General features: G+C 42.2%; 1 protein-coding gene across 3 annotated transcripts; it reads right to left on the minus strand.

The window, feature by feature from the left end:
- Positions 1-1,580: 1,580 nt before the first annotated feature.
- Positions 1,581-26,363, minus strand: RGS10 (regulator of G protein signaling 10). 3 transcript variants are annotated; one of them, XM_082222722.1, is made up of 5 exons: positions 26,200-26,362; positions 16,985-17,103; positions 15,822-15,908; positions 15,227-15,370; positions 1,581-3,724 (listed from the first exon to the last, which is right to left on the minus strand). In XM_082222722.1, the coding sequence occupies exons 1-5, from the start codon at positions 26,246-26,248 to the stop codon at positions 3,578-3,580; spliced, it is 546 nt and encodes a 181-aa protein (XP_082078848.1). In that variant the 5' UTR covers positions 26,249-26,362; the 3' UTR covers positions 1,581-3,577. The 3 variants fall into 3 exon arrangements, with proteins under 3 accessions (XP_082078848.1, XP_082078849.1, XP_082078850.1); XM_082222723.1 differs by lacking the exon at positions 26,200-26,362 and adding an exon at positions 23,960-24,075; XM_082222724.1 differs by lacking the exon at positions 15,822-15,908 and having other exon boundaries at positions 26,200-26,363.
- Between the last annotated feature and the right edge of the window lie 310 nt (positions 26,364-26,673).

Here is a 26,673-nt window from a genome sequence, read left to right on the forward strand (position 1 = left end):
CCGTTCTTTCACAGTGCCCATCCAGAACTTCATGGTCTTCCTTCCCCATCTCATTTTCAGAGGATGTTTCAGTGTATTTCATGGAGAAAGTTTTGCTCCTTCATTCCCTCTCCTAAATCAATGCTGAAAGTTCAAGCCTTGAGCGAAATCATTGTACAACAACCAAGGGTTGTAAGGTTCATGGCAACTAATCTAGCCTGCACAAATCCTTAGTAACAGCACAAAATAAAGCACATATCTGTGAAGGAATTGTGGATGTATTTGTAGAGAAGCAATTGCTATTTCTATAAACATTACCCTTGGGTACAGAATGACTCAAAGGAAGAGAACATGAGCAGAGGAAGTCTTTCTTTGCTAGTTTCTTCAGAACCCTCTCAGATATGTGTCTATTTAAAGAGGAAAGGAACATAATAGCTGCTACTGCTTTTCATTTGTAGGTGACATGTGTGGTTGGGAAGACACTGGTGTTCACTACCCCCCATAGCTACGTATAGCTATGTACCTCCTCCTGATACATAATACTGCCCAAAATAATACTGTACAAAGCGCAACTTGCTCCCAGGTAAATAGAATGTTCAAATATTTAAGTTAAACTGAGCAATAAAGGCCACACATAGAGTGGGGGGAGAGTAAATAATGAAGAAAATGTAAGCCAGAATAATGTTGAACATGGCAGAACTTGTAAACAAAGTATGCCAGCCAATCTGCTTCCTTCATGATTAACAGCAGTGCAGTCATTTGGCATCAAACTAACGAGTCTAAAAAAAGTAAACACATGGAAGAACTGTGCCAGAAAAGCTTTTCTTCCCACATGCAACCCCAGCCTAAAAAAGGTAGCTATTTCAATAAAGTTTCCAATCAAGATTTTCTATGTAATTTTTAATAGTTTACCTTTGCTCATGATCTCAGTCATAGAAGAGGAAAGTTTCCAAATGCAGCCAAATTCAAATATCAACATCAACTAGAAAGATATATTCACCGTTCCGTTGGCATCACCAACATTTGCACATAGGAAACAGGCAAATCCAAACAAGGTTATTTTCAAGACTGACAAACTCAATAAAACCTCTCAATTATCATTTGTGTAGTGTATTGAAGCAGAGTACTGTACTAGAAGATGGAATTTGTTCATAATGTGCTTTATATCACAGCAGCTGTTCTTTTAACGTGCACACATACATTCAAGCAGAATTTGATGAGCTTAAAATTGTTCCCTTATTTTAAAGCAGGATAAATGCTGCAAGACTGATCTAGGAAGAGAACAGGGAATGTGATGTCAGAAGTTCCAGTCAAATATCTCTGTGCATAGCTAGCCAGGCAATGCTTCTGCAAACCAGTGGAACCAATGGATTAGGTGCACACAGCACATGGGGAATACACTTCCAGAGCATAGCAGCATCTCTTTTCATGTACATCTGTTTGCATGGTGTTTTGCCAATCATTCTTAAATTCATGGGTGAAACTACTCACAGGTGAATTATGCTGAATCCTTCGCTAGATACTCCGCTTCTGGGGATGTGAGGAGGGAAGTTATGGACACACAAATAATAGGTTTGTAAGAAATAATTGAGTAAGGCATATTACACGGCATTTATTTATTTATTGCATTTATATACTACTTTTCTGCCAAGGCACCCAAGGCAGTTTACAATATAAAAAGTAATAAACCAAATAAATGTTATAATATATATAAAAAATCAGACTCCTCTTGGGCTGACTGATGGTCTCTTCACAGGAGTGAACGGTGAGTGGTCCCTTGCCTCCATTTCCTCACTCCTGCCTTCCCACACGACACACAGGTCTTTCTTAAGCAGCCAAAAGGATGACAGCTGGTCCCTCCAAAGTTTATGGTACTATTTTTCTAACTGCAGACAAGCTGGTCGCAGGAGTTGCAATTTTTTTTGGGGGGGGGGGAATCACATGTAGAGTGAAATCTAATATGAGCAAAGTCTGCTGCATGGTCCACATATCACATTAAGCTGCTGTTTAAAACTGAACTATGGTTTAATGTGAATGAGCATCATGCTTGAGCATATAACTCAAATGTTTCCATGATGCTCCTTTCCCCCCAAAAGTCAGTCATGTCACTTGAACCCAGGTTTGTGGATAGTTTCTATCCAAACAAACCATGAGGAGGAGCCAATGTCTGTCCTTGGCTTACAGCTTGTGCTTTGCTTGTGGGAAACAAACCACGAGCCCTGGTTTAGATGGCACAGCAGGACAGGAGTACCTTGTGAGCAGCGTTCACCAACCTTAACATTAATTCATGGCGTGGATCATTCACATTAAACCATGGTGTGCTTTAAACTATGATGTGATGTGCAGACTGGTTCCACAACTTGGAGAGGGGTTGTTCTGATTGATAAGGGAGTGCGCTGCTGCAGAATATACAAACAAATTTAGGACAAAAGCAGGTGAAAATAAAACCTGGTTACAATGTCTGTACAAAAGAAAAGAAACAAATTTTGGCAACCGAGACAGAATTCCTTGGAACAAGTACACAAGGCTTAAAAGCTAGTTCATACTTGCTGTTGAGCTGGAAATAGACACTCACTGGGTGAGGCACTAGCTTTGCATTTCGTCTTTCTGGGTAGACTAATGCAGAAGGATGCTACTGGCCAGTCTCCAAGTCTAAGTGTACTTTGAATGCAGACAAAAGGTAATTTGTGGCCTAGGTTTGTTACAGCATTAAGCTAGCTGTTGTTTGACAAAATTAGTAACACTCTTCTTGAAATTCAGTTAGGGAGTCTCAGTTTCAGAACAAAGAAGGGGGAGAAAAACAATACTGGTTCACAGGAGAAATAGGCAATCTTTCCCTAGCACAAATAGATTTAAAATCAAGCCACAGAAAACCCTACAAAAGCCATTCTGAAAGCAGCTTTTAGAGTAAATAGCATGTGTTGTATTACAAAGATAGAGAAAATGATTGTTTTTCAATTATTTTGATTACCGGTAGTTCCTGAAAAAAAAGGTAGGAACAGTTTTAAACTAATGCCTCAGATGAATAGTCTCCTGCCTTTGTGCTTCCCTTAATAGAGGCTTCTTGTCAGTATCAGAAAAATATTTCAATTCATTTTCTTTTACTTCAGTTTAAGCAAAATTTAGGCAGAATTTGAACCCGCTCAAATAACAGTTAAAGCTTAAAAAGTGGAAAGTCTATTTACACAAGGCTCTAAGAGTGTTTTAAAAAACAGGTATACTGCCTCTCCCTCACACTACCTGTGTTTTTAAACTTATCACAATTTTATGCTACATCCCCACTTAAAAAATAATAACGATTCACAAGGATCGGTATCAAAACCAGAAGGTAAAAATAACCGAGTTTTCTGTTCACAGATTACTCTTGAGTCCTTCAGTCCTTTTAGGGGTTTAGTATAACTGCCTTGGCCAAGGGTTTCGGTGGTAGCCATTATGCAAAAACAGTTATGTCATTCAAGCAACAAAGGTTAAGCATCGCCTAACAGGGTTCTATGTTTTCCAAGCTTGAAATGCAGTTGTGTTAACCTCACAGACTAATCCTGAGAACTCATTTGGTTATTGTAGTCTCAGTGGGATCTACTGTTTGTTGTTGTTTCAATCATGTGTTGTAAATTCTAGAAGCTCTTTTCGCTACAGTTTGAGCATCTGGTAAATTCTCTTCCTGTTCTTCGGTCTGCTTCAGCTTAAGAAACACTTCTGATTTCAAGAAGCGGCTGTAGCTGTCGTATTTCATGAGGCTGAAAATCTGAAGGGGGGGCAGGGAAAACAATCTAGATGAAACAAAGCCTTAAAACACATAAACTAAGAAAGTCGTACAACAGAGATCTTCAATGAGCCCCCAAACTGTTAGACCATAATTCAACATATTAAATGAAAAGAACAAATCTGTGTCAGCTGTACTATAAACTAAGGAGAATATGTTGTTACTATTACCTTACAATAGCCATCCCAAATAAAATATGATCAGCTTTAGAATTTGTTGGGTAACTACATATCTTAAAAGTATGCAATAGGCAACCCCATTTAGGGAAGTTTTTAAGGATTGGTACTTTTATTATGATTTTAGATATGTTGTAAGCCATCCATGAATCCCCTTCATGGATCACTGCCTTGCCGTGGCGAAGGGGCTTGAAGAACTCAGAGAAGCTATGAACTATGCCGAGCAGGGCACCCAAGATGAACAGGTCATAGTGGAGAGTTTTGACCAAACGTGATCCACCTGGAGTAGGAACCGGCAAGCCACTCCAGTATCCCTGCCAAGAAAACTCCATGGACAAAGACAACAGGCATATAAAAGTTATGAAGCTGGAAGATGAGCCCCTCAGGTCGGAAGGTGTCCAACATGCTACTGGGGAAGAGCGGAGGACAAGTACAAGTAGATCCAGAGCTGATGAAGCGGCTGGGCCAAAGCCGAAAGGATGCTCAGTTGCGGATATGCATGGAAGCGAAAGGAAAGTCCAATGCTGTAAAGAAAAATATTGCATAGGAACCTGGAATGTAAGAACCATGAACCTGGGTAAGATGGATGTGGTCAAAAATGAGATGGCGAGAATAAATATTGACATCCTGGGCATCAGTGAGCTAAAATGGACGGGAATGGGCGAATTCAGTTCGGATGACTATCATATCTACTACTGTGGGCAAGAAACCCGTAAAAGAAATGGAGTGGCCCTCATAGTCAACAAAAGAGTGGCGAAAGCTGTACTGGGATGCAGTCTCAAAAATGATAGAATGATCTCGATACGAATCCAAGGCAGACCTTTTAACATCACAGTAATCCAAGTCTATGCACCAACTACTGGTGCTGAAGAAACTGAAATTGACCAATTCTATGAAGACTTACAAGACCTTATAGAAGTGACACCAAAGAAGGATGTTCTGCTCATTATAGGGGATTGGAATGCTAAAGTAGGGAATCAAGAGATAAAAGGAACAACTGGCAAGTTTGGCCTTGGAGGTCAAAACGAAGCAGGGCAAAGGCTAATAGAGTTCTGCCAAGAGAACAAGCTGGTCATCACAAACACGCTTTTCCAACAACACAAGAGACGACTCTACACATGGACATCCCCAGATAGGCAACATCGAAATCAGATTGATTATATTCTCTGCAGCCAAAGATGGAGAAGCTCTATACAGTCAGCAAAAACAAGACCTGGAGCTGACTGTGGCTCAGATCATCAGCTTCTTATAGCAAAATTCAAGCTTAAACTGAAGAAAGTAGGAAAAACCACTGGACAGGTAAGATACAATCTAAACCAAATCCCTTATGAATACACAGTGGAAGTGAGGAACAGGTTTAAGGATTTAGATTTGCTGGACAGAGTGCCTGAAGAACTATGGGTGGAGGCTCGCAACATTATACAGGAGGCAGCAACTAAAACCATCCCAATGAAAAAGAAATGCAAGAAAGCAAAGTGGCTGTCCAACAAGGCCTTACAAATAGCGGGGGAGAGAAGGCAAGCAAAATGCGAGGGAGATAATGAAAGATACAAGAAATTGAATGCAGATTTCCAAAGAATAGCAAGGAGAGACAAGAAGGCCTTCTTAAACGAGCAATGCAAAGAAATAGAGGAAAGCAACAGAATGGGAAGAACCAGAGATCTGTTCAAGAAAATCGGAAATATGAAAGGAACATTTTGTACAAAGATTACCATAATAAAGGACAAAAGTGGTAAAGACCTAACTGAAGCAGAAGACATCAAGAAGAGGTGGCAAGAATACACAGAGGAATTATACCAGAAAGATATGGATGGCTCGTACACCCCAGGTAGTGCGGTTGCTGACCTTGAGCCAGACATCCTGGAGAGTGAAGTCAAATGGGCCTTAGAAAGCACTGCAAATAACAAGGCCAGTGGAAGTGATGGTATTCCAGCTGAACTGTTTAAAATTTTAAAAGATGATGCTGTTAAGGTGCTACACTCAATATGCCAGCAAGTTTGGAAAACTCAGCAGTGGCCAGAGGATTGGAGAAGATCAGTCTACATCCCAATCCCAAAGAAAGGCAGTGCCAAAGAATGCTCCAACTACCGCACAATTGCTCTCATTTCACACGCTAGCAAGGTTATGCTTAAAATTCTACAAGGAAGGCTCAAGCAGTATGTGGACCAAGAACTCCCAGAAGTGCAAGCTGGATTTAGAAGAGGCAGAGGAACCAGAGACCAAATTGCAAACATGCGCTGGATAATGGAGAAAGCTAGAGAGTTCCAGAAAGACATCTACTTCTGCTTCATTGACTATGCAAAAGCCTTTGACTGTGTTGACCACAGCAAACTATGGCAAGTTCTTAAAGAAATGGGAGTGCCTGATCACCTCATCTGTCTCCTGAGAAATCTCTATGTGGGACAAGAAGCTACAGTTAGAACTGGATATGGAACAACTGATTGGTTCCAAATTGGGAAAGGAGTACGGCAAGGCTGTATATTGTCTCCCTGCTTATTTAACTTATATGCAGAATTCATCATGCGAAAGGCTGGGCTGGATGAATCCCAAGCCGGAATTAAGATTGCCGGAAGAAATATCAACAACCTCAGATATGCAGATGACACAACCTTGATGGCAGAAAGTGAAGAGGAATTAAAGAACCTTTTAATGAGGGTGAAAGAGGAGAGCGCAAAATATGGTCTGAAGCTCAACATCAAAAAAACGAAGATCATGGCCACTGGGCCCATCACCTCCTGGCAAATAGAAGGGGAAGAAATGGAGGCAGTGAGAGATTTTACTTTCTTGGGCTCCATGATCACTGCAGATGGTGACAGCAGCCACGAAATTAAAAGACGCCTGCTCCTTGGGAGAAAGGCGATGGCAAACCTAGACAACATCTTAAAAAGCAGAGACATCACCTTGCCAACAAAGGTCCGTATAGTAAAAGCCATGGTTTTCCCAGTAGTGATGTATGGAAGTGAGAGCTGGACCATAAAGAAGGCTGATCGCCGAAGAATTGATGCTTTTGAATTCTGGTGCTGGAGGAGACTCTTGAGAGTCCCATGGACTGCAAGAAGATCAAACCTCTCCATTCTGAAGGAAATCAGCCCTGAGCGCTCACTGGAAGGACAGATCGTGAAGCTGAGGCTCCAATACTTTGGCCACCTCATGAGAAGAGAAGACTCCCTGGAAAAGACCCTGATGTTGGGAAAGATGGAGGGCACAAGGAGAAGGGGACGACAGAGAATGAGATGGTTGGATGGTGTTCTTGAAGCTACCAGCATGAGTCTGATCAAACTGCGGGAGGCAGTGGAGGACAGAAGTGCCTGGCGTGCTCTGGTCCATGGGGTCACGAAGAGTCGGACACGACTAAACGACTAAACAACAACAAAGCCACCCAGAGTGGCTGGGGAAAGCCAGCCAGATAGGCAGGGTAAAATAATAATAATAATAATAATAATAATAATAATAATAATAATAATAAAAAAAAATAAATAATAATAAATAATAATAATAAATAATAATAATAATAATTGAAATATCACATTTTTAAAAAATACATCATGAGTACTATGTATGGCACAATATAGTGCTATTCCTTTTTATAACAATCCAATTTAGCCATTGTCAGATAAATGACCAGAAACCACTCTGTTACGTTATGATTTGTCTTATGTAGAAAATATCCCACTGCTGAACTTAGCCAGAACAGCATATCCCCAAATGCAACCAAGTAACTACTGCAGAATCAAAAATAAAAATGAAAGCTTTGTTTCACTAGTTTTTTTTTTTAGTACAAGACTTCCTAAACACTGTTATTAAGTAAAGCCACTAATTCAAAGTGCTGATTTTGACCTACAAAGCCTTAAACGTGTCAGGACCACAATACCTCAAGTACCGCCTCTTCCCATATGAACCTACCTGGACCCTGAGATCATCTTCTGAGGCCCTTCTTCATGTGCCTCCTCATCAAGAGATCTGGAGGGTGGCAACACAAGAATGGGCCTTCTCTGCAGTGGCTCCCCATCTGTGGAATGCTCTCCCCCGGGAAGTTCGCCTGAAGCCTTCATTGTACACCTTTTGGTGCCAGGCAAAAACGTTCCTTTTTAACCTGGCCTTTGGTTGATCTGATTGACATCCTATGCCCTTTTAAAATGTGGCTATTTGGGGGGGGGGGTTATTGGGTTGTTGTTTTTATTTAGATTATATATATTGTGGTTTTATATTCTGATTTTGTTCTGTGAACTGTCCTGAGACCTCCAGGTATAGGGCGGTATATAAATTTAATAAATAAATGAATAAATAAATTTTGGTTTGACTCAGCATACAGGTGTTATTTTATCCTAGATCACTCATTCAAAGTTCCATCTTGGCACAGCCTTCCTGACACCCTGTAGTGCAGTAAGCCAACTGGCTCCTGCCAGACTTTGGAACTCCCTCCCTAGAGAAGCTCGACTGGCTCCCTCCTTGCTGTCCTTCCAATGGGTTTTTGGGAATGAGCTGCTTTTAATTAAAGGGCTGGTGCTCTACTGTTTATATTGTAATTATTTTATTGTCTAGTCAGGGGGAAAGGCAGGGTATAAATAAATATATATAACAGGGGCCAGCAAACTTTTTCAGCAGGGGGCCAGTCCACTGTCCCTCAGACCTTGTGGGGGGGATACTCTATTGGGGGGGGGTAACGAATTCCTATGCCCCACAAATAACCCAGAGATGCATTTTAAATAAAAGGACACATTCTACTCATGTAAAAACACGCTGATTCCCAGACCATCCACGGGCCGGATTTAGAAGACGATTGGGCCGGATCCGGACCCTGGGTCTTAGTTTGCCTACCCATGATATATAATAACAACAACAACAAACAACAACTTATGAGCAACCAACAAAATTGCTGCAACCCACAGGTAAGTCTAACTTTGCCTGTTTCCAGACAGGTGGCTCCTAGTACTACCCAATCATTGTTACAAGTGAAATGGCCACTGAATTGCAATTACAGTGGTGCCTTGCAAGACGAAATTAATTCGTTCCGCAAGTCTCTTCGTCTTGCGGTTTTTTCGTCTTGCGATGCACGGTTTCCCATAGGAATGCATTGAAAATCAATTAATGCGTTCCTAGGGAAACCGCCTTCAGACCAGGTCCGGGGACAGTCTGTCCCCGGACCTCTTCTGAAGGCTGGGGGGGGGGACAAGGGCTTTTCTTCCCACCCCCAGCATTTTAAAAAACCCTGGGACAGCGGAGGACTTCTCCGCTGTCCGGGAGATCTTAAAATGCTGGCGGGCGGCATTTTAAAATCGCCCCGGGACAGCGGAGGACTTCTCCGCTGTCCGGGGCGATTTAAAAGCCCCTGGGAAGGCAGGCAGGGGGGACAAAGACTTTCGCCCCCCGCCCGCCTTCAGAAGGTGTTCCCGCCCCCCCGCCCGGCTTCGCAGCAGCGCTACGAAGCCCGGCGGTGGGGCAGGTGTTCCCGCCCCCCCACCCCGCTTCGGAGCAGCGTTCCGAAGCGGGGTGGCTGGGGCAGGTGTTCCCGCCCCCCTGCCCGGCTTCGCAGCAGCGCTACGAAGCCCGGTGGCTGGGGCAGGTGTTCCCGCCCCCCCGCCCCGCTTCCGAGCACCGGGAGATCGCTTCTCCCCGCCGCCCCTTGCTTCAAAAGAGAAGACCCGCTGTCCCCGGGGCAAGCTTCGTTTTGCGAAGCAAGCCCATAGGGAAATTCGTCTTGCGAGGCAACTCGAAAACGAAAAAACCTTTCATTTTGCGATTTTTTCGTCTCGCGAGGCGTTCGCCTTGCGGGGTACCACTGTAACTTGTCACACCATCAGGAGTACCGTCTGTGTTTTCTATGTGCACATCCAGCTATATTTTGCCAAAACCTGCTGCTGTAAAAGGGAGCCACTGAAGCCCATATGCCCTACCTATCACGCTTGCCATTTTTGAGCTCCATAAACTTATTTAAAATCAGTCATTTATTTATCACTATCTTTTATTTTCTAATAAAAGACAGACATAACACTAATAACACCTTATTGTATTTTCTTGTTAAGATGCTGCAAAACTATACTACAAATGGTCTAACAGCATCATATTGCCAGCTCAGACTGACAAACAAAATTGCAAAACAGTAGAATTAAAATCCTCATCATTATCTTCAATACATCAAGGTTGCCAGGAACAGTTTATTTCAGGAATGCTTTTAATTTTAAACTAATGAAAAAGACAGACACTTCTCTTCAGGAAGGGTCATTCCACCACCTCTTTCAGGGTACTGGGCATAAGTCCCTCATGTAGTGAGCTGTTAGCCAATATGGTTGTTGCAAGTGTCCTGCTCATGTCCCGAGGCTGCAATAACTGAAACTGATACCACAGGCTGTAACTGCATGGTACTCCGGGGACCTCTTATGGCCTCAGGTTCAGCATGGGTCTGAATGATTTTGCCCCCAAAGTGCTTCATCAATCACTCACAGCAGCCTGCCGAATGGTCCACAGTTAATGATACCACCCAGGTCTGATGCAGTCGATGTACCACTGCATACAAAAATCTTTTTACTGAGAGAAATTTGCACTAAATGCTAAAGACTTTTCACAAGAATTCTCTTTTTTTAAAAAAAAGGGGGGGAATGCAAATTGCTTCAGAAAAGTGGAGAACTGAATTTAAGATTGGAAAAGGAGAATCTGAGAGAAATGAAATAGTAATGGAAGTAGAATAGAAGCCTATATAATCCTCTAGCTGCAGAATAATCAGAGTAGTTGTGATGGATTTCATTGCAAAGTGCTTAGAGTCACTAAACTATTAAGGAATGTTTTGCATTCTCAACCCAAATTGGGAACAAAATCTCATATGCAGAAGTTTCAAAAAGTCTGTTTCTAAAACATCATATATATGGCTAGTGGACTGCAGGCTTTCTCTTCTCTTTTTTAGCCCACAGCTGCAGGAACTCAGCACAACTCAGCCATATTGCAACAACTTTTAAATTAAAATGTATCTTTTGTGTTTCAGCTACAACATCATGATTACCAGATAAGGAGCTTGGTGCTGCTGCTTATTTTCAAACCATTAAGATGCCTCGAAGCTGTAATTTAGTTTAAGCAAAAGGAAGCATTTCTAATCTGCAACGTTCATTGACTTCCAAATAAAGGTATCATATTGAGGAACCAGAGTATTATATTATTGTTCAACAGTGTATCACTTTTTGCATACCACATTTAGTGATTGCCAAAAGAAGATATCATACCGAGGAACTAGAGGATATTGTTGTTCATCATTGTTGCACTTTTTGTATACCAAGTTCTTAAGATACATTGAGCAAAACACCAGGCAAACATGGTTGAATGTTGGTATTAGGGAAGGAAAGAGAGTTCTGCAGATCATATGATAGAGATTATATGATAGGGTTTGTGCAACAACAGATTCAGCTATGAAACCACATTTTTCAATGGTCATGTAATGTAACAAACTTTTGTACAAAGAAAACTATCACATCAAGACATGGCTATAATGTTCAGGCCTCAAACCCCTCTCAACTAAGTAACTAGTTGGTCTACTACTGTGAACTGCATATCTGTGATTTTGGATTGCTGTGATAAAGACACAACTTATGCCATTTTTCAATTAAAAAGTATACAGTCTTCCCTAGAGACATTACCTCAGCCATTCCAATGATGAAAGGAGAAGTTTAGGCAGGAGAGGGGTTCCTTCCAGGGGTGCTATATGTATAGCAGAAATAGCATGCACACTAGCACTCAAAACACACACAACTGACAGCATCGGTAAAACTTTCAGCTTGTCAGTTTCATCAGGGAGCAGAGTTAATGGTGAAGGAAATGATTTCAGAGCATGCTAGAAATATACCTGTGGGATTGCATCACAGTCTAGTTACAGGTCAGAGAAGGGAAGCATCTGAAATATGAGAGCAGTGGTGGGGATTTCTCCAGTACTAGTGGGAGGGGCGTGTGGTCACATTTAAAGCGGGGGGGGGCGTAACTTGTAAACAATGGATTCCTTGGTTTTTTAAAAAAAAATGCACGCAATTTTGGCGTTGGACTCTGTAACACAGCTTGGAAAAGGAATGATAATGTAACTGCAGCTTCTAATTGCCTTATTGACCTGAACAAATAATGTAATAAGGTAGCACTAAGAAATATGTTTGTTGATTATTTTTTAATGCTTTGAGCTCTGTGCTCTCTGATACTGTTAAAAATTGCTTTACTAAATTATATGTGATTGGGCATTGGTTTGTACCCACACATCACGAAAGATACTTTATTGCATGGGATTACTGTTATATACTAAGGTTGGATCCTAGAACAATAGGCAAGTAGGATCCTAGAATGCAACAACTGATTGGCTTGCAGGAAAAGACCGATCAGGCTTCAGGAGGAAGTTAATCAGCCTATTAGGCTGGTAGGATCGTAGAATGCAACACCTGATTAGCCTGCAGGAAAAGACCAATCAGGCTCCAGGAGGGAAGCAGAATCAGCCAATCAGACGGGACTCATTGTGTAAATAATGTATGTAAAAGCCTGAGGTTTGGGGGGGCAATTCAATCACTGTTTTACAAGCTGCGATAAAGAGCATGAAATCACTACAGGACTCTAAGTATATTTCAATTACCTTTTTTTAAAAATGAAAGAAAGGAGACTTAAAAGGCAACTAGAATTCAAGCTGCCACAAACTAAGATGTAATTCAAACCTTCTACCACCAACAGGGGGGCTCTGTGGAGCCACCAAGGCATCCAGCCCTCCCACTCACCATGGCAGCAAAAGGTGTGGCAGAAGGGGTGATGGGGCCCAATCCATATGTAATAGAATCAGGTCGTAACACATATTGAGAATTGTTAATCAATGGCTCTTCTGGCAGCTGTTAACACAACCTTTGCATTTCTAATAACCATCTAAATGAGCTTACAAAGAACTGCTACATTTTGAAATTTGGTGTTCTAAATTTAAAATGCTATCCTGCATTAGGACCCTCATGAAGGAAAGGGAGAGTCATGTGCGGGCCTGCATTATTTAATTATTATTTAATTATTTAATTAAATAATTATTTAATTATTTTACACACACACACACATATATATATACATGCAGCCTCTCACAGTTCAGGCTAACAGTTTGAAATGTTACAATTGGAAGTATTTGCTCAAATATGATTTGCTGGGGAATCAAGTTTAACATGCATGCCCTCCCCCATCTTTCTTTTTAGTGCAGAATCTCTCCTAGCTCAAATTAGCAAATATAATTGGTCCCACTCACCCTTCAAATGATTATTATTTTTTCAGAGTGATGTGTCAGCTTCCTGTATCTTTGTGCCTTTAGAATTTGGACAATTGTGCAAACAAACCTTAAAGCCTGCCTGAGCTCCCTCTTATCAGTTCATTCCCTTGAGTCAGAGAGCAGGGAAGTGACATAACTGGACCATGGAGAGGCAATCATCATGCTGTCCTTGGTGAGTTGTGTTGTGAATTGCTGGGAATTTAGTTTTCTAAACAGAGCTAATCAGGGCTAAAAATTTACTGCACTTGTCCAAGGCTCATGTGGTAGGCTGGATATCTTTACTGTTTTAACGTGATGAAATAAGATTTGGGGGGGGGCATACTAAGTAAGCTTGAACAATCATATCTTTGCTTAATAAAATAAAGATATGGACGTGTATTTTGGCTGCATATATAACCCCTTCGTTCCTTCCCTTTGTGCAAGCAGCGAAACAAATTAGGAAGGATTTATACTCCCTATAGCTTCCAAACAGGTAAACTGTGGCTAACAGCTTCGGAACAACTCGGGATATTATACCAACTTCAAACCATGGTTTAATATGCTATTTTGATGCTGTTAAGCCTAGACTTCCTGCGTTGTTCTGCAGCTTGCTTGAAGGAAGCAGTGAACAGCTGCAGCTCAGCCATAAGGCTCATTTGTATCTGGGCTTAGTAAGCTGAGATATGATTACCCAAATGCAGCCAATAAAAGCTGGTCCTTTGGTCCTAATAAATGGTTCATGAGGAATATGTTCATAACTCTCATAATTCATTATGTCAGATACTGGACACTATTCATAACCAGTATAAAGCAATATAAAGCACTGACTCTAAGCACCCTGCAGTATTTCTCTGTTGCTTTAAATGTAATGAGTGCCATTTGCCAGACCCTGCAAATGAAACAGATTTATGTAGATAAACAATATGAATGTTGCTAGGAATATAAGCCTATTTATTGCAATGCTAGGCATATTTACTTGGACGTTTATTTACCTCTGAGTAAATATGCTTAGGTTGGTGTTCTGAGCCTTGCTTTCCTCCCCAAGATTAATCTGTTCACAGAAACTGGTATGACTGTGAAACTGCAGTACAGCACAAAATATTTTTTCCTAGCACAAAATATACAAATTCAAGCTTTTTAAAACTAAAATAAAAATATTACACACAGATAAAGTCTCTGGTCCTCATGACTAAGAAAAAACAACCTAAAGAATCCTTTACCACTTTATGCATATGGGTAGAGAACATCTGATATCAGTGCTTTGGAATGAAGTTTCCCCCATAAGCATTAGTGAGATCTAGTACTTCCAACAAAACTAGGTAACTTTTATTATTCATTTATTTATTATTAAAGTTATTAGTTTGTTTTTTTACCAAAGTAACTCAAATGTATAACAATGTATAAACAAGCAAGCACATACACTGAAGCCAGCATAAAACAAAACAGAGGAAAACTTAAAAGCAAATAATATTTTTTAAAGGCAGGATTAAAACGTCACACTCACTAAAGGAGGCCACAGGTAATAAAAAGCCAAAGGCCTGGCAGAAAAGAAATGTTTTTCCCTGGTACCTAAAGATATGTACTGATGTTGCCAGGTGAACCTCAGTGAAGAACCACCACTGAAATGGACCATTCTCATGTTGCCACTCTCTGGACCTCCTGTTGAGTTGCCACATGGAGAAGGGCCTCAAATGATGATTGCAGGGTCCGAGTTAGTTCATATAGGAAGAGGTGGCCTCCCCTGGGGTCCTGAGCCATTGCCAGTGTTCCAAATGCAGTTTTTGACATATATCAGCTTCTGAGCCACAAAAATAATTCCAGAATCCCAAAGCCTCTGTCTTCCCACAGAACAGAAACTTTCAATAAAGTGCCTTAAAAATGCTTGGCAAATTGTGTGGGGAAGATTAATCACTGTGGAGCTGCACCTACACCAGTGTTTCCAAACTTGGGTCTCCAGCTGCTTTTTGGACTACAACTCCCATTATCCCTAGCTAGCAGGACCTTGTGTCTCTTTTAGCTCAGTGTTCTTGTTGGTAGCTAGACAGCCACCTAATCAGGGAAGTTTCTGAACCTTACCTGGTCTTGAAGTCTCTGAAACATTAGAGGGTGAGGTTTTTCCAATATTGACTCATCCAAACGGGATTGCCCTTCAACATTAACTTGAAAAGAAGCTTTACTTGACAGGAAAGTCATGTAAATTTCATTTGCCTTCGCTTGCATCTGTAAACAGAAGGACACATATACTAAGCAAGCGTTTTATTTTTCAATATTGTACATCTGTGGGTTTGCTAAAGCAGGAGAAAGGGGAATAATGAATGTTACGCCAAGAAACCACAGTAACAAATGCATTTCAATATGCAGCAGAAGGAAATCCTACAGACTTTTTAGACATATATTAAGTAAAAAGAATTGAATATACTTCTTTGATCTTAAAAAGAATCAGAGAACGATAAGCTTTGTCATCCATAAAACTCTGTCCTCATCTGCAGTCATGTTTTTACCTCACCCCCAATGAGGTTATGTTGTTGTAAACACAAGAGAAGTAGGTCGTGTTATTTTCTATGTCTATTCACATGATTTTGAAGCATACCTGATAGCTTTGTAGGAAATGCATGCTATGCCTCAAGACTACAATGGAATCTTTCAGTCAAATTGGTTTCGAAGACAATACCTGTTTCTCATCTTTTATCTTCTTAAACTCTTCACATGCTAGCCAGAACAAAACATTTTCTTCACTAAATTCTTTCTTTAAAAACTCCTGAAGAAAAAAGTGAGCTGTTAGATAATAAAAAACCAGGTCATCATAACCTTGCTAGCCTCTCTTACTACAGGGTGAGTCCTTTAAAAGAGGTCCTGTGGATACAGAGTACACATGTTCCACAGGGCCTCTTTTAAAAGACTCACCTTGCATTATCTTAACTGGAAGGTCTGATGGAAGGGGTGTGCAACCTCAGGACCAGGAGCCAAATGCAGCCATCCAGGCTTCTCTATCTGGCCCTCATCACTCTCCCCAGGCCACCCCCCTCTCCCCATGCTGTATGCCTCAGTGGCCAGGCTCATGTTTTCGCCTGGCTGGAATGTGCCCTTGAACTATAATAACCCCTCTAGCTTGCATGGATGCAGAGATGGGCATGCAGAGATCTCTAATTTGAGCAGACTGGACTGCAGTCTACTGACCAAAGGTAAGAGTCACATCTGTTACCCCACTCTCAACTAGTGTTTGGCCCCTGAAAGCTTACCCGCAAAGGAACTCTGGCAGAAAAAAAGATTCCTGCCACAGCTTTAGAGACTGGAACTTGGCACTTCACACACCTCTTGTCAAACGTGACAGAATCAGTCCAGAGAAAAGTTATCACCTTAACAATTTTTGTCAATGATCCTCAAGTCTTTTATTCTCACTAAATTTTACTCAAGCCAACCTCAGAATCAATTATGATCTGAATTCTTCCAAATGAAGGAATACAACTTAATTCTACATTGCGTCTACACCATATTGTTGGAAACAGTACTGAAGCATATGTAAAAATGTAAAGGTAAAGGACCCCTGACAGTTAAGTCCAGTCACGAATGACTCTGGGGTTGCAGCGCTCATCTCACTTTACTGGGCAAGGGAGCTCACATTTGTCCGGAGACAGTTTTTCTGGGTCATGTGGCCAGCATGACTAAGCCGCTTCTGGCAAAACCAGAGCAGTGCACGGAAATGCTGTTTACGTCACAGAGATTTGAACCGCCAACTTTCCAATCGGCAATCACTAGGCTCAGTGGTTTAGACCACAGCGCCACCCACGACCCCACCCCCAAGCATATGTAGGTGCAAGTAATTAAGGTAGCAACCCTAAATCTCTTGACGCCTTCTGGATCCTCCAGTAAATTTTCTAGCGATGTCGCCCATCTTGTAGTGCCATTTAAACTTTGGTGGCTGCTGCTTGGTTTGCTGTCGCTGTCGTTTATTTCTGAAAAATTAGAAATAAAGTTGATTGAAATATATTTTTTTCACATCTCTGCCCTCTCCTATAAGAACTGGGGGACAGCTTTGAGATTGTTTAACCAAAGCTGTTTAACTAAAGTAACTGAAAGCTCATGCTGTGCATACATTTCAGTGTGGTGTCATTTAGCCTGGAATAGCCCACAGACCACCGTGTTCAGGAGCAAAGGCTTCCTGATGCTCCCAAGCATCCTGGCTCAAGGCCTGCAAGATGCTGTAGCATAAGAACACAGAAAGCCACCTTATGCAAGATCAGATTATGCGTCCCTCTAGCCCAGTATTGTCAACTCTGACAAGCAACAGCTCTGTTGGGCTTTGGGCAGGGATCTTTTCCATCATCTGCTGCCTGATGCTTTTCAGTGGAGATGCCAGGGACAGAACCTTATTTGTGCATAATATGTGCTCTGCTGCTTAGTTATAGTAGCCGTTCCCCAAAATGAAGGTGAGAAAATGGCCCTGGACAGGCATAGACAATCGGGGGGGGGGAGCACCTTTTCCGTTCTGCAGTTTTGAAGTTGCCATGTAAGCCAGTAATTTACGAGCAAGTTTAAAACAGAAAACAAGCACTGCTATCTTAATAAGTTCATTCATTTCATAACTGTACCACAAACTGTCTCCAAGCTCTGCTGCAAAACAGTGGAACTGTCAATGCTGCTATCTGCTTTACATCACACACACCGAACCTATGAGACAACGCTTGGTAAAATGCCAAGACCGTTTCCAAAATTAAGACCTTGAGACCCATGTAAAAGTGTGTGCTGGGGTGCGGGGAGGAAAGTGGCTTTGTTTTTTGGGAAGGGGAAGGGAGGTGCAGAGTGCAGCTATAAGTTGCTTTAGTGGAAAGTTGGATGGCATTACATTAAACTTTTTTTCATGCCGTTCCACAAATGAACATTTGGTTCCCTCCCTTTAGATATGTTGGGGGGGAGGGTTTTGAGGTGTAATGGGATTTTCAGATAGGTGTGATTGACAGTGATCGCTACACTTTATTGCTGTTGCCTACATCTGTACTGCTGTAGTCTGTAGGGGTTCCGTCTCTCTCTCTCTCTCGGCATCTCATCAAGTTGAGTGGATATCTTGAGTGTACTTGCCAATAGGGACGAGGCAGCCTACTGCTAAAGTGCCTTTCCACTCTCTAAAACTAGAATCTCTTTGTTGCTGGTTCAATGAAAAAAGTTCTGCATAGGTACACAACTCAAATCAAGATCAAACCAGACATGACACAGGAAATCTGCCTGCCCGCTGAACTAGACAGTAGTGTGCTTGATGGACAAAACAGTGCTGTTTGTTTTAAGGCAGCCTCCTGTGATTCTAAGGCCTCGTATTCACTCTCAGGCATCTCAAGTAGCAAGGCTGGGTGGGGAAATTCTGCCTGAGACCCTGGAAACAGGGCGACAGTGGTCAGGCTTATAGTCTGATCATATAATGCAACTTCATTTGTTATTCCGTTTATGGAAAAAGGCATAGTGCTCTACAGGGTGCCAGCTACTCAACCAACAAACTTTGGTATCAAAGAATTGTAGAGTTGTAGAATTGGAAGGGACCAATCTAATCCAATCCCTTGCAATGCAGGAATATTTTGCCCAGCATGGATCTCAGCATGACCCTGAGATCAAGAATCTTGCGCTCTACCAACTGAGCAATCCCAACTGAATTATTTGCCAGATTTTTCTTTTTACCTGCTATACTGTAACAACAATCTGACATGGAAAAATAAAGCAGACTAAAGTTTTTCCTGTTGCTTTACTTCCATGCTAGAAAAGGCTTCCTAAGCCGCATTTCTGCATGGCATACTGCTGCTAAAGGCGCAGGAGGCAGGATTCCGCCCCACCCCCACCCCCCAAGGTGGCAATGCTATGAATTACCTTAGTTTTCGGAACACCAGAGAATGAAGAACAGCAATTGCTGGTTAGCACTGAAGACTTGGGAAATACATAACCATGTGGAGACTTGACAGTCAGATATAAACTACTCTGCACTGACTCCAGTACTGTCTGGAAGTTATCCACTTGTAAGGAGAGACTTGTCTGCATTCCCAAAATATAATAATTTATTTCTTAAAACTAGCTTCTGTTTTTGGCAGAATATTCATATGTGAGCAATCATTTCTACTGCCCTAGCACTGGATATGGCATAAGTCGCATTAGAGAAGAATAAATTCATTCAACAAGAGCTCGCCTCCCTTTTGTCATACATTACATTTCCTAAAGCCATGAATTTGGGCAGCAATCAAATGGTGAAGCTGCGGAAGGATAAAGTGGACGCAAATTTATTTATTTTTTAGCTCACTACACATTTTTAAAATCCCCGGTTTGCACATTTTTATTTGATTTGATCATTTAATTTCTATACCGCCTAATATATTAAAAATATATCTAAGAGGTGTACAGAAAACTGAAGCAACAACAGACAACTTAAACAAAATGTTACAAAAATATAACATTTTAAAAGGTTACATTACTACAAAGTTACATATATATATATATATATATATATATATATATATATATATATATATATATATATGCAGGTTTTGGTGTCTTCGGGTGTCTTCCCGTGTAAGAGTCGGGGTGTCTGTGCGACGTTTCGACGAGGTCTCACTCGTCATCTTCAGGCTGGTGCTTTCGGCTTCTTGTTACGTGTCCGCGCTCCGCCCGCCGCGTTCCCGCTCTTGTCCTCCGGAGCCGCCGAGCACCGTCTGAGAGGAAAAGGCGGCTCCGGAGGACAAGAGCGGGAACGCGGCGGGCGGAGCGCGGACACGTAACAAGAAGCCGAAAGCACCAGCCTGAAGATGATGAGTGAGACCTCGTCGAAACGTCGCACAGACACCCCGACTCTTACACGGGAAGACACCCGAAGACACCAAAACCTGCATTCCTGTACCCGTGAAAATCTACGAAAGCATATATATATATATATCTCAGTTCATTTTCCCTCTGACACACTCTTCCTCTCAGCCTCCGGGTTCTTACCCAGGGTCCAAACAAACTCTCAGCTCACCCACAAAAGTCTCACAATAAGAAGAGTTTCTGGAACCAGTAGACATTGCCCTAGTCTCTCACTCCAGACCTGTTCTATATGGGCAGGACCAAGGTGTATGGTACTTCCTCAGGCTGCCCACAGCTGTGTCCCATTCAGCTGTACACTCCACACCAGTTCCAGGTGCAACAGGTTTGTTGAGTTTCCCAGGGGTCCGAAGGATGGGGAAAGGGCTCCCTCCACACCCAGCTCTTTCTTCACCCTCTGTGCCCTCTCCTCCTTGAGCTGCCCTGTAGTTCATATTTTCCTGCAATTTTTCCTCTGTTCTTGACAAGTGAGCATCCCCTGCAGTAGTTGCTGCAGCTTGCTGAATCTCACATGCGCAACTAATACCCTATATTGCTTTCTCATATTTATTAAATTATTTGTTTGTTTCATGAGATTTATGATGATGCTCGGTTGTAATAAAACCTCAGCAAAAAGAATAAAACAATAGAATTATCAGTTTAAAAAAAAGGTTTAAAGCAACTATTTTAAATATTTTTTAAAAAATTAAAATCAACAAGAAGCTAAAAACCAGATTAAAGCACATGTCAACATTCTACATGTCCTTATGGGCTTGCCTAAAAAAAATGTTTTCAGCAGGTGCTGAGAAGAGTGGAGTGAAGTTGCCGGCCTCATGTCAGCAGGCAGGGAATTCTGAAATTTGGGTGCTGCTACACTACATGTTTGATCTCTAACAAATGAAAACAAGTAATACGTGGCACAGTGCCAATTCCTTTTACATCTTAATTTCAAAGAGCTCTTCCCACCTTGCAGGTCACTCAGTGTACTTCATGGCTGAGTGGGGATTTGAATGTGGGTCCGTCTGTCCCCAGTCATAATCTGTCACAGTAGTCATTACACCAAGGTAACAATAGACAATAACCAGGATATTATGGTCAAAGCTTTTATGAACGTCTTTGAGTATGAGGAGACGGCAAAGAAATTATGTGTGTTTTTCAAGTCCTGTTGGTTGCTTAAGTCCTTGATTTTTAAAAGTTTTATAGAAAGCTGCTGTAGACTATACATAGATGAGCCTGATTAATTATTCCTTTTATCATTAAATGGTCCAATGTGCTGAGGAAGCTATTCAGTTCAGGGAAGGTATTAACCTCTTTACTGAGCTTAGCAAAAAAAAATCTGCAAATGCAGGATTTTTGTGCATGAACATTACGGGTTTTTCCCACCAAAGAAAAAAATGACATTGGCACATTGTGAGAAGGTGGTGAGGCTGTACCCAGACATATTTTCCTTCTCCCTCCCTCCATTCTTCTCCCATGATCCCTAGCTAGCAGGACCAGTGGTCAAAGATGATGGGAGTTGTGGTCTGGGATGATGGGATCTTCAGTCCAACAATATCTGGGGATGCAAAGTGTTGGACTAGGATCCGGGAGATCAGGGTTCAAACCTTCACCCAGTCACAAAGCTCACTCGGTGACTTTGGGCCAGCCACCATCTCTCTGCCTAACCTCTCACAGGGTTGTTAGGAGGATAAAATGAGGCAGGGGACGACCCATATAATGCAACCTTGAGTTCCTTAAAGCAAAGGTGGGGTATAAAATTAATAATGCTAACAAACCACAAAGCGCAGCTTCTTCCATCCCTGCAGTACAATGGTACCTCGGGTTAAGAACGTCATTTGCTCTGGAGGTCTGTTCTTAACCTGAAACTGTTCTTAACCTGAGGTACCACTTTAGTTAATGGGGCCTCCTGCTGCTGCTGCTGCTGCCACGCCGCTACCGCGCAATTTCTGTTCTCATCCTGAAGCAAACTTCTTAACCCGAGGTACTATTTCTGGGTTAGCAGAGTCTGTAACATGAAGCATCTGTACCCTGAAGCATCTGTAACCCAAGGTACCACTGTATAGTGTCAGAAAGGTCATTAAGTTAATTAGACAACTTTTTAGAAGTTCTCAGGGCCTAAACATAATGCTAAATTCAGATGAATACATCTACTCTGGGCAAAAACAAAACAGATTTCATAGGAGCAGACTACAGGAATATATGTAGTTGCTTTGAGATTGTGCTTCTCAAAGTTTCTCTCATTTTAGATGACGGATAGCGGATCAAAGTACTCCTTTAAGATTTGATTATTTCCTTTGTTTGGCTATTAAAGAGTTACTGAATGCCAAGAATAATGATATGTGGAAGTGCTTCATATTTTCATTTAGATTCAGCTTTTGATCTTCTGATGGGAGTGCTTACTTGCTTTGGTTGATGTATCTCAGGAAGCTGTTTATTCTTTTTTTGGGAAGCTGATTAGTAGGAAAAATTGACCCAGCAGCAATGACTGTTGGAATGAAATCGTTTGCTGGATCTGCCTTTGTTTGTTTTGTCCTTTACTAGAATGGCAGATACTGGGGTTTTTAACTGAGCTCTTATCCTACTAAATACTAATTGTAAAAAAAATTATTTTCTTCCTTGAAATCTACAACAAATTAGCAGATTATCTAACAAAAAGTTGCATTAGAACATTCATCGGTTACAGGATACTAACTGTAAAAATTATTTTCTTCTTCTAAAAATGCAAATTATCTAATACAATGTTTCACTAAAACTTTCACTGGTTACAGAAAACAACTATCCAGTTGTTTTGCAAGAACCAACAACTCACAAATCTAATTGTTATGATGCTCCGAGTAGGAAAGGGAAAAAAGATTCACTACTTGGAACTTATGCAGTGCAAATCTACGCATATTTAATAAGAAGTTAGCCACATAGATATAAATGCTACTTACTCTCAGGTTAGTTTAACTAGATCGGGTCACTGTGTTTTAGATTTACCTTGTATTTGACTATATAAATATTATGGCAACAGACCACTGCCTGCAGTGGGAAAGCTGTAAATGCATCTTATCTACCCTTCCAGCCCTCTCCTCCTTTTTCTAGTCAATTACATGACATATGGGGGACTGGATGGGGATATGGGATGTACATACAGACTTCCCATTCCCCATAATGACCCATTGTCCACTCACACATGCAACTGCGTAATCCTCTTTTGAGCCCTATAGAGAATCCTCTACACATGGGCTCCATGTCTGTGCAAAAAATAATTACACTCAAAGGGTTGAAAAAACATAGTTCATTATGTTTGTATGATTAGGATCCCATCCAGTAAACATATGACGGCTGAGAAAACTTAGCCTGTTTATGCCTTTCTTCTTGACTACAAAATGATAATCAAGAACATGAATGCACATTACACAAGTACAGTTTCTTATCTTAAATGTGAGAATACAAGCATCTAAGACTTAGGACAGGATTGTCAAAAGTATTTGTACACCTGACACAAGTTAAAACAGGTGGTATTCATAACTGAGCTCACTTGTCTAACTATAACTCAAAAGGATTTTGTCTCTATTTAGCCAGTACAATTGCAGGTCAACCCATTAAGTTCAATGGTGCTTGCTTCCACGTAAGTGTGCATAGTGTGGTTGCAATAATCAGCACACATATTTAGATGTAAATCTTACTGATATCTGCTAGACTGTCTTCTTCAAAGTAGAAGCTGGTGTGAGTCATAGAACTCAACAAAGTGAATACAGAACTTCACAAAGTTCTATCGGCTATTTAAAGCTGACTCTTAAATTATCTTTTCTCATTACTTACATCTCTACCCTCCCCCCCAAAGAAATAAGCTGAAAAGCAAGCAAATAGGCAAACAGTTAATGTAAATGACAATAAGCCGCTTTCTCTAAGATAATAATAATACCCTTTCCTTTGCAAACTTCAGCTTGGAATTAATAACCCATGGTGAAAATCATTCATAGCTGTACAACTAAAGAGGTAAATTCCTCTTACTTTCCATGTAGATAATAATCACTTGAGACGTTCCAATGCCTATTTTCTTCTAGGAGCTGTTGTTTCTAAAGGACATTTCGGCTACAGTAGCTTGTGCTTTGAATGTCTGGGTTTGCTCAAATTACAAGCCCAAACATCCTCTTTTGAATCACTGGTTTCCACTTTTAACTATGAGGAAGGAAACCTAAAAGACATTCTGCACATGTAGCATATTTGGGAGCCTTCTCAGGGTACATTTCATGTTTTTAAAACATTTTTTTTAAAAAAGCTAGGTTTTCTCACAAAGCAGAACTCAAATATTATAAAACTATACATTTCAACCCCAACTTCTCAGAATGCTTTGGTTTGGTTTGCTCTTTGCAGCCCAAATATTCATACAGACTATAGGGTTAAGATATATTAATCAGAATTTTTCAAATCAATGAAATTATAAGGGGGGCAATCTATTTTCAAAGCAAATAAAAAAACTAATTGGACATCAAACTCAGACATCAAATTTCAAGATATTAGTAATCTGGAAAAAGATTCAGGGAATAGCAACACGTAGGAATGATTTGGAAGTATTTGGGACATATTGGGAACATAAGAGAAAAAAACAGGAGAAAACAGCATTTAAGCTATGGAAAAAATTAGAGGGAAAATAAGCACTATCTGAAAAAGCTGCTGTAAGGAAGCTGGAATTCATGAATGGCTTTAAGATCCTAATCCAAAGACATGACTAGAAAGTGTCTTATTTCTGTACGAGTTTCAGATGAATGCATCTAGAATTGTAATACGGAGTTTAGGCTGAATATTTGGGGAAACTCCTTTCAAATTGTAAGAAAAACAAATCAGTGGACTTCATGCCTCATATGAGCAATAAATCAGTCAGCATTGTCAAAGGAAGAGTTTAAAAAGAACCGGACAAGCATCAATCAGCAATGTACAAACTAAGGAATTTCATGCTTATGGTCAAGGGGCTTAGACCAGATGACTTGGGGGAACTTCCACACCCCCTTCTACTTTTGCAAGTTATAGTTTTCTGCTAATACTGTGTACAACCGGGGGTTTAAATCCAAGGCAGAACCACTCTGCTCTACAGTGTCAAAGAAGCAGAAGAAGAAGAGGGGATCATTCAAATCTTTTTGGTAATTAGGATCTGCACTTTGTAATCCCAAACTAAAACTTTCACCATCAATACTTTTAAAGACAATGTTTACCATAGTCAGATTTAAGATGGCAGGAAATAACGTATTGCATTTTAGGGAGCTGCTCAAAGGAGGCAGGTTTAAACATTTTGCAACAAGCTGGATTTCTCTGCATTTTTTTGGTAAGGCAATGTTTTCCAGTATGTCCTAAACTTAATGAATAAGCTTGTGGGAGTTTATTTTTGAGAGAATGGCGCATTGCTCATTGTGACATCCATCCCTCCTTCCCTAAATACGTTCTTATTTCAAAGTTCTCTTTCTGCCTCCAGTGGAAGTCCAGGTCAGCTGACTCGAGCTGACTTGGGTCTCTTCTTGTTATTCACGTAGGAGACGCATTTTCCCTTGAAAGGGACCTGCAGACCAGTGGCATCGGGCGCCACCTTGTTCTCCTGGGTGCCGGGCTCCTTTCGAAGCTCCTCGGTGGCTACAAAAGTAACAGCAGCGGGAGCGGAGCCAGCCCGTCGTCTGACTCATCAGAGCCGGCGGGCGGGCGCATCTGCAAGCCAAAGCTTCTTCCACCTCCCATTTCCAGATGCCCCGCTCTTCAGACGGGTCCTGACAACCCCGCTCCTCGGCCAAGAGGGGCCAGAAACGAAGGCTCTCCTCCTCCCTCGCTCCCTTCCCTCGCTTTTCCTCTTTTAACACGAATCCGCCTGCCTGGCGACCGCTAGCCAGACAGCCCAAACCCCTTCCTCTTTCGGCTGCACGCTTCCTCGGGCTGCTGCTGCTGCTGCTGCCCTCCTCCTCCTCCTCCTCCTTCTCCTCTCTTCTTCTTTTACTTTGCGGAAAGTTACCCTCCTCCGAGAAGCAAAACGCCCAGCGAGCGGCTTCCTCCCGTGAGGGGAAAGAGCCGCCAAAGCGGAGCAGCCCCCTCCAGAATGCGAGGCGACAGCGGCGGCGGCAGCAGCAGTCCCACCCCCTCCCTCGCAAGGCTCAGGGCGGGCACGCGGCGCTTCTGCCCCCTTGCGCTCCGCGGCCGCCCTGGCCTCGACCCCGCTTGCTCTCCGCGGCGGGAAAGCAGCTGCGCGCCTGAGAGAGAGAGAGAGACCTTACCTGACGGGGGCCGCTTCCTGCTGAGCCTGCTCACCGCGCGGGTGAACATCTCTCGCCGGCCGTGGCAGCGCCGCGGCGAGGAGGAGCCCGGGGGGCGGGCGCCACGTCCAGGAGGAGGAGGGGGAGGAGGCGCTCGCGCTCTCCCTCTGTCGGCTAGCGCTCGCCCGGCCTCCCTGGGAGGCGCCTCGTGCAGCGCCTAGCGCGCGCCCTGCTTGACGGCGCGCGTCACGTCAGCTCTCGTCTCGGCAGCGAATGGGGAGCGCGCGGCGGGGGGGGGGGGCGTACAGCCGCGACGGCCAGCTGCGCCTCGCCTTCCTTTTGGCGGGAAGGAGGAGCTAGGCGCGCTCCTAGGCCCCGCTTCCCCGCAAAGATCCTCGTGCGCTAAGGCCCCTTCGATAGAGTCTGGAGAGATCCTGGAGGTCATCTCGTCCAGACCCCCCCTGCGACGCAGGGATCATTAAGCGCGGGGATCTA

This window comes from Podarcis vaucheri (genome assembly GCF_965113315.1).
Source record: "Podarcis vaucheri genome assembly, chromosome: 5".
Lineage (NCBI taxonomy): Eukaryota > Metazoa > Chordata > Lepidosauria > Squamata > Lacertidae > Podarcis > Podarcis vaucheri.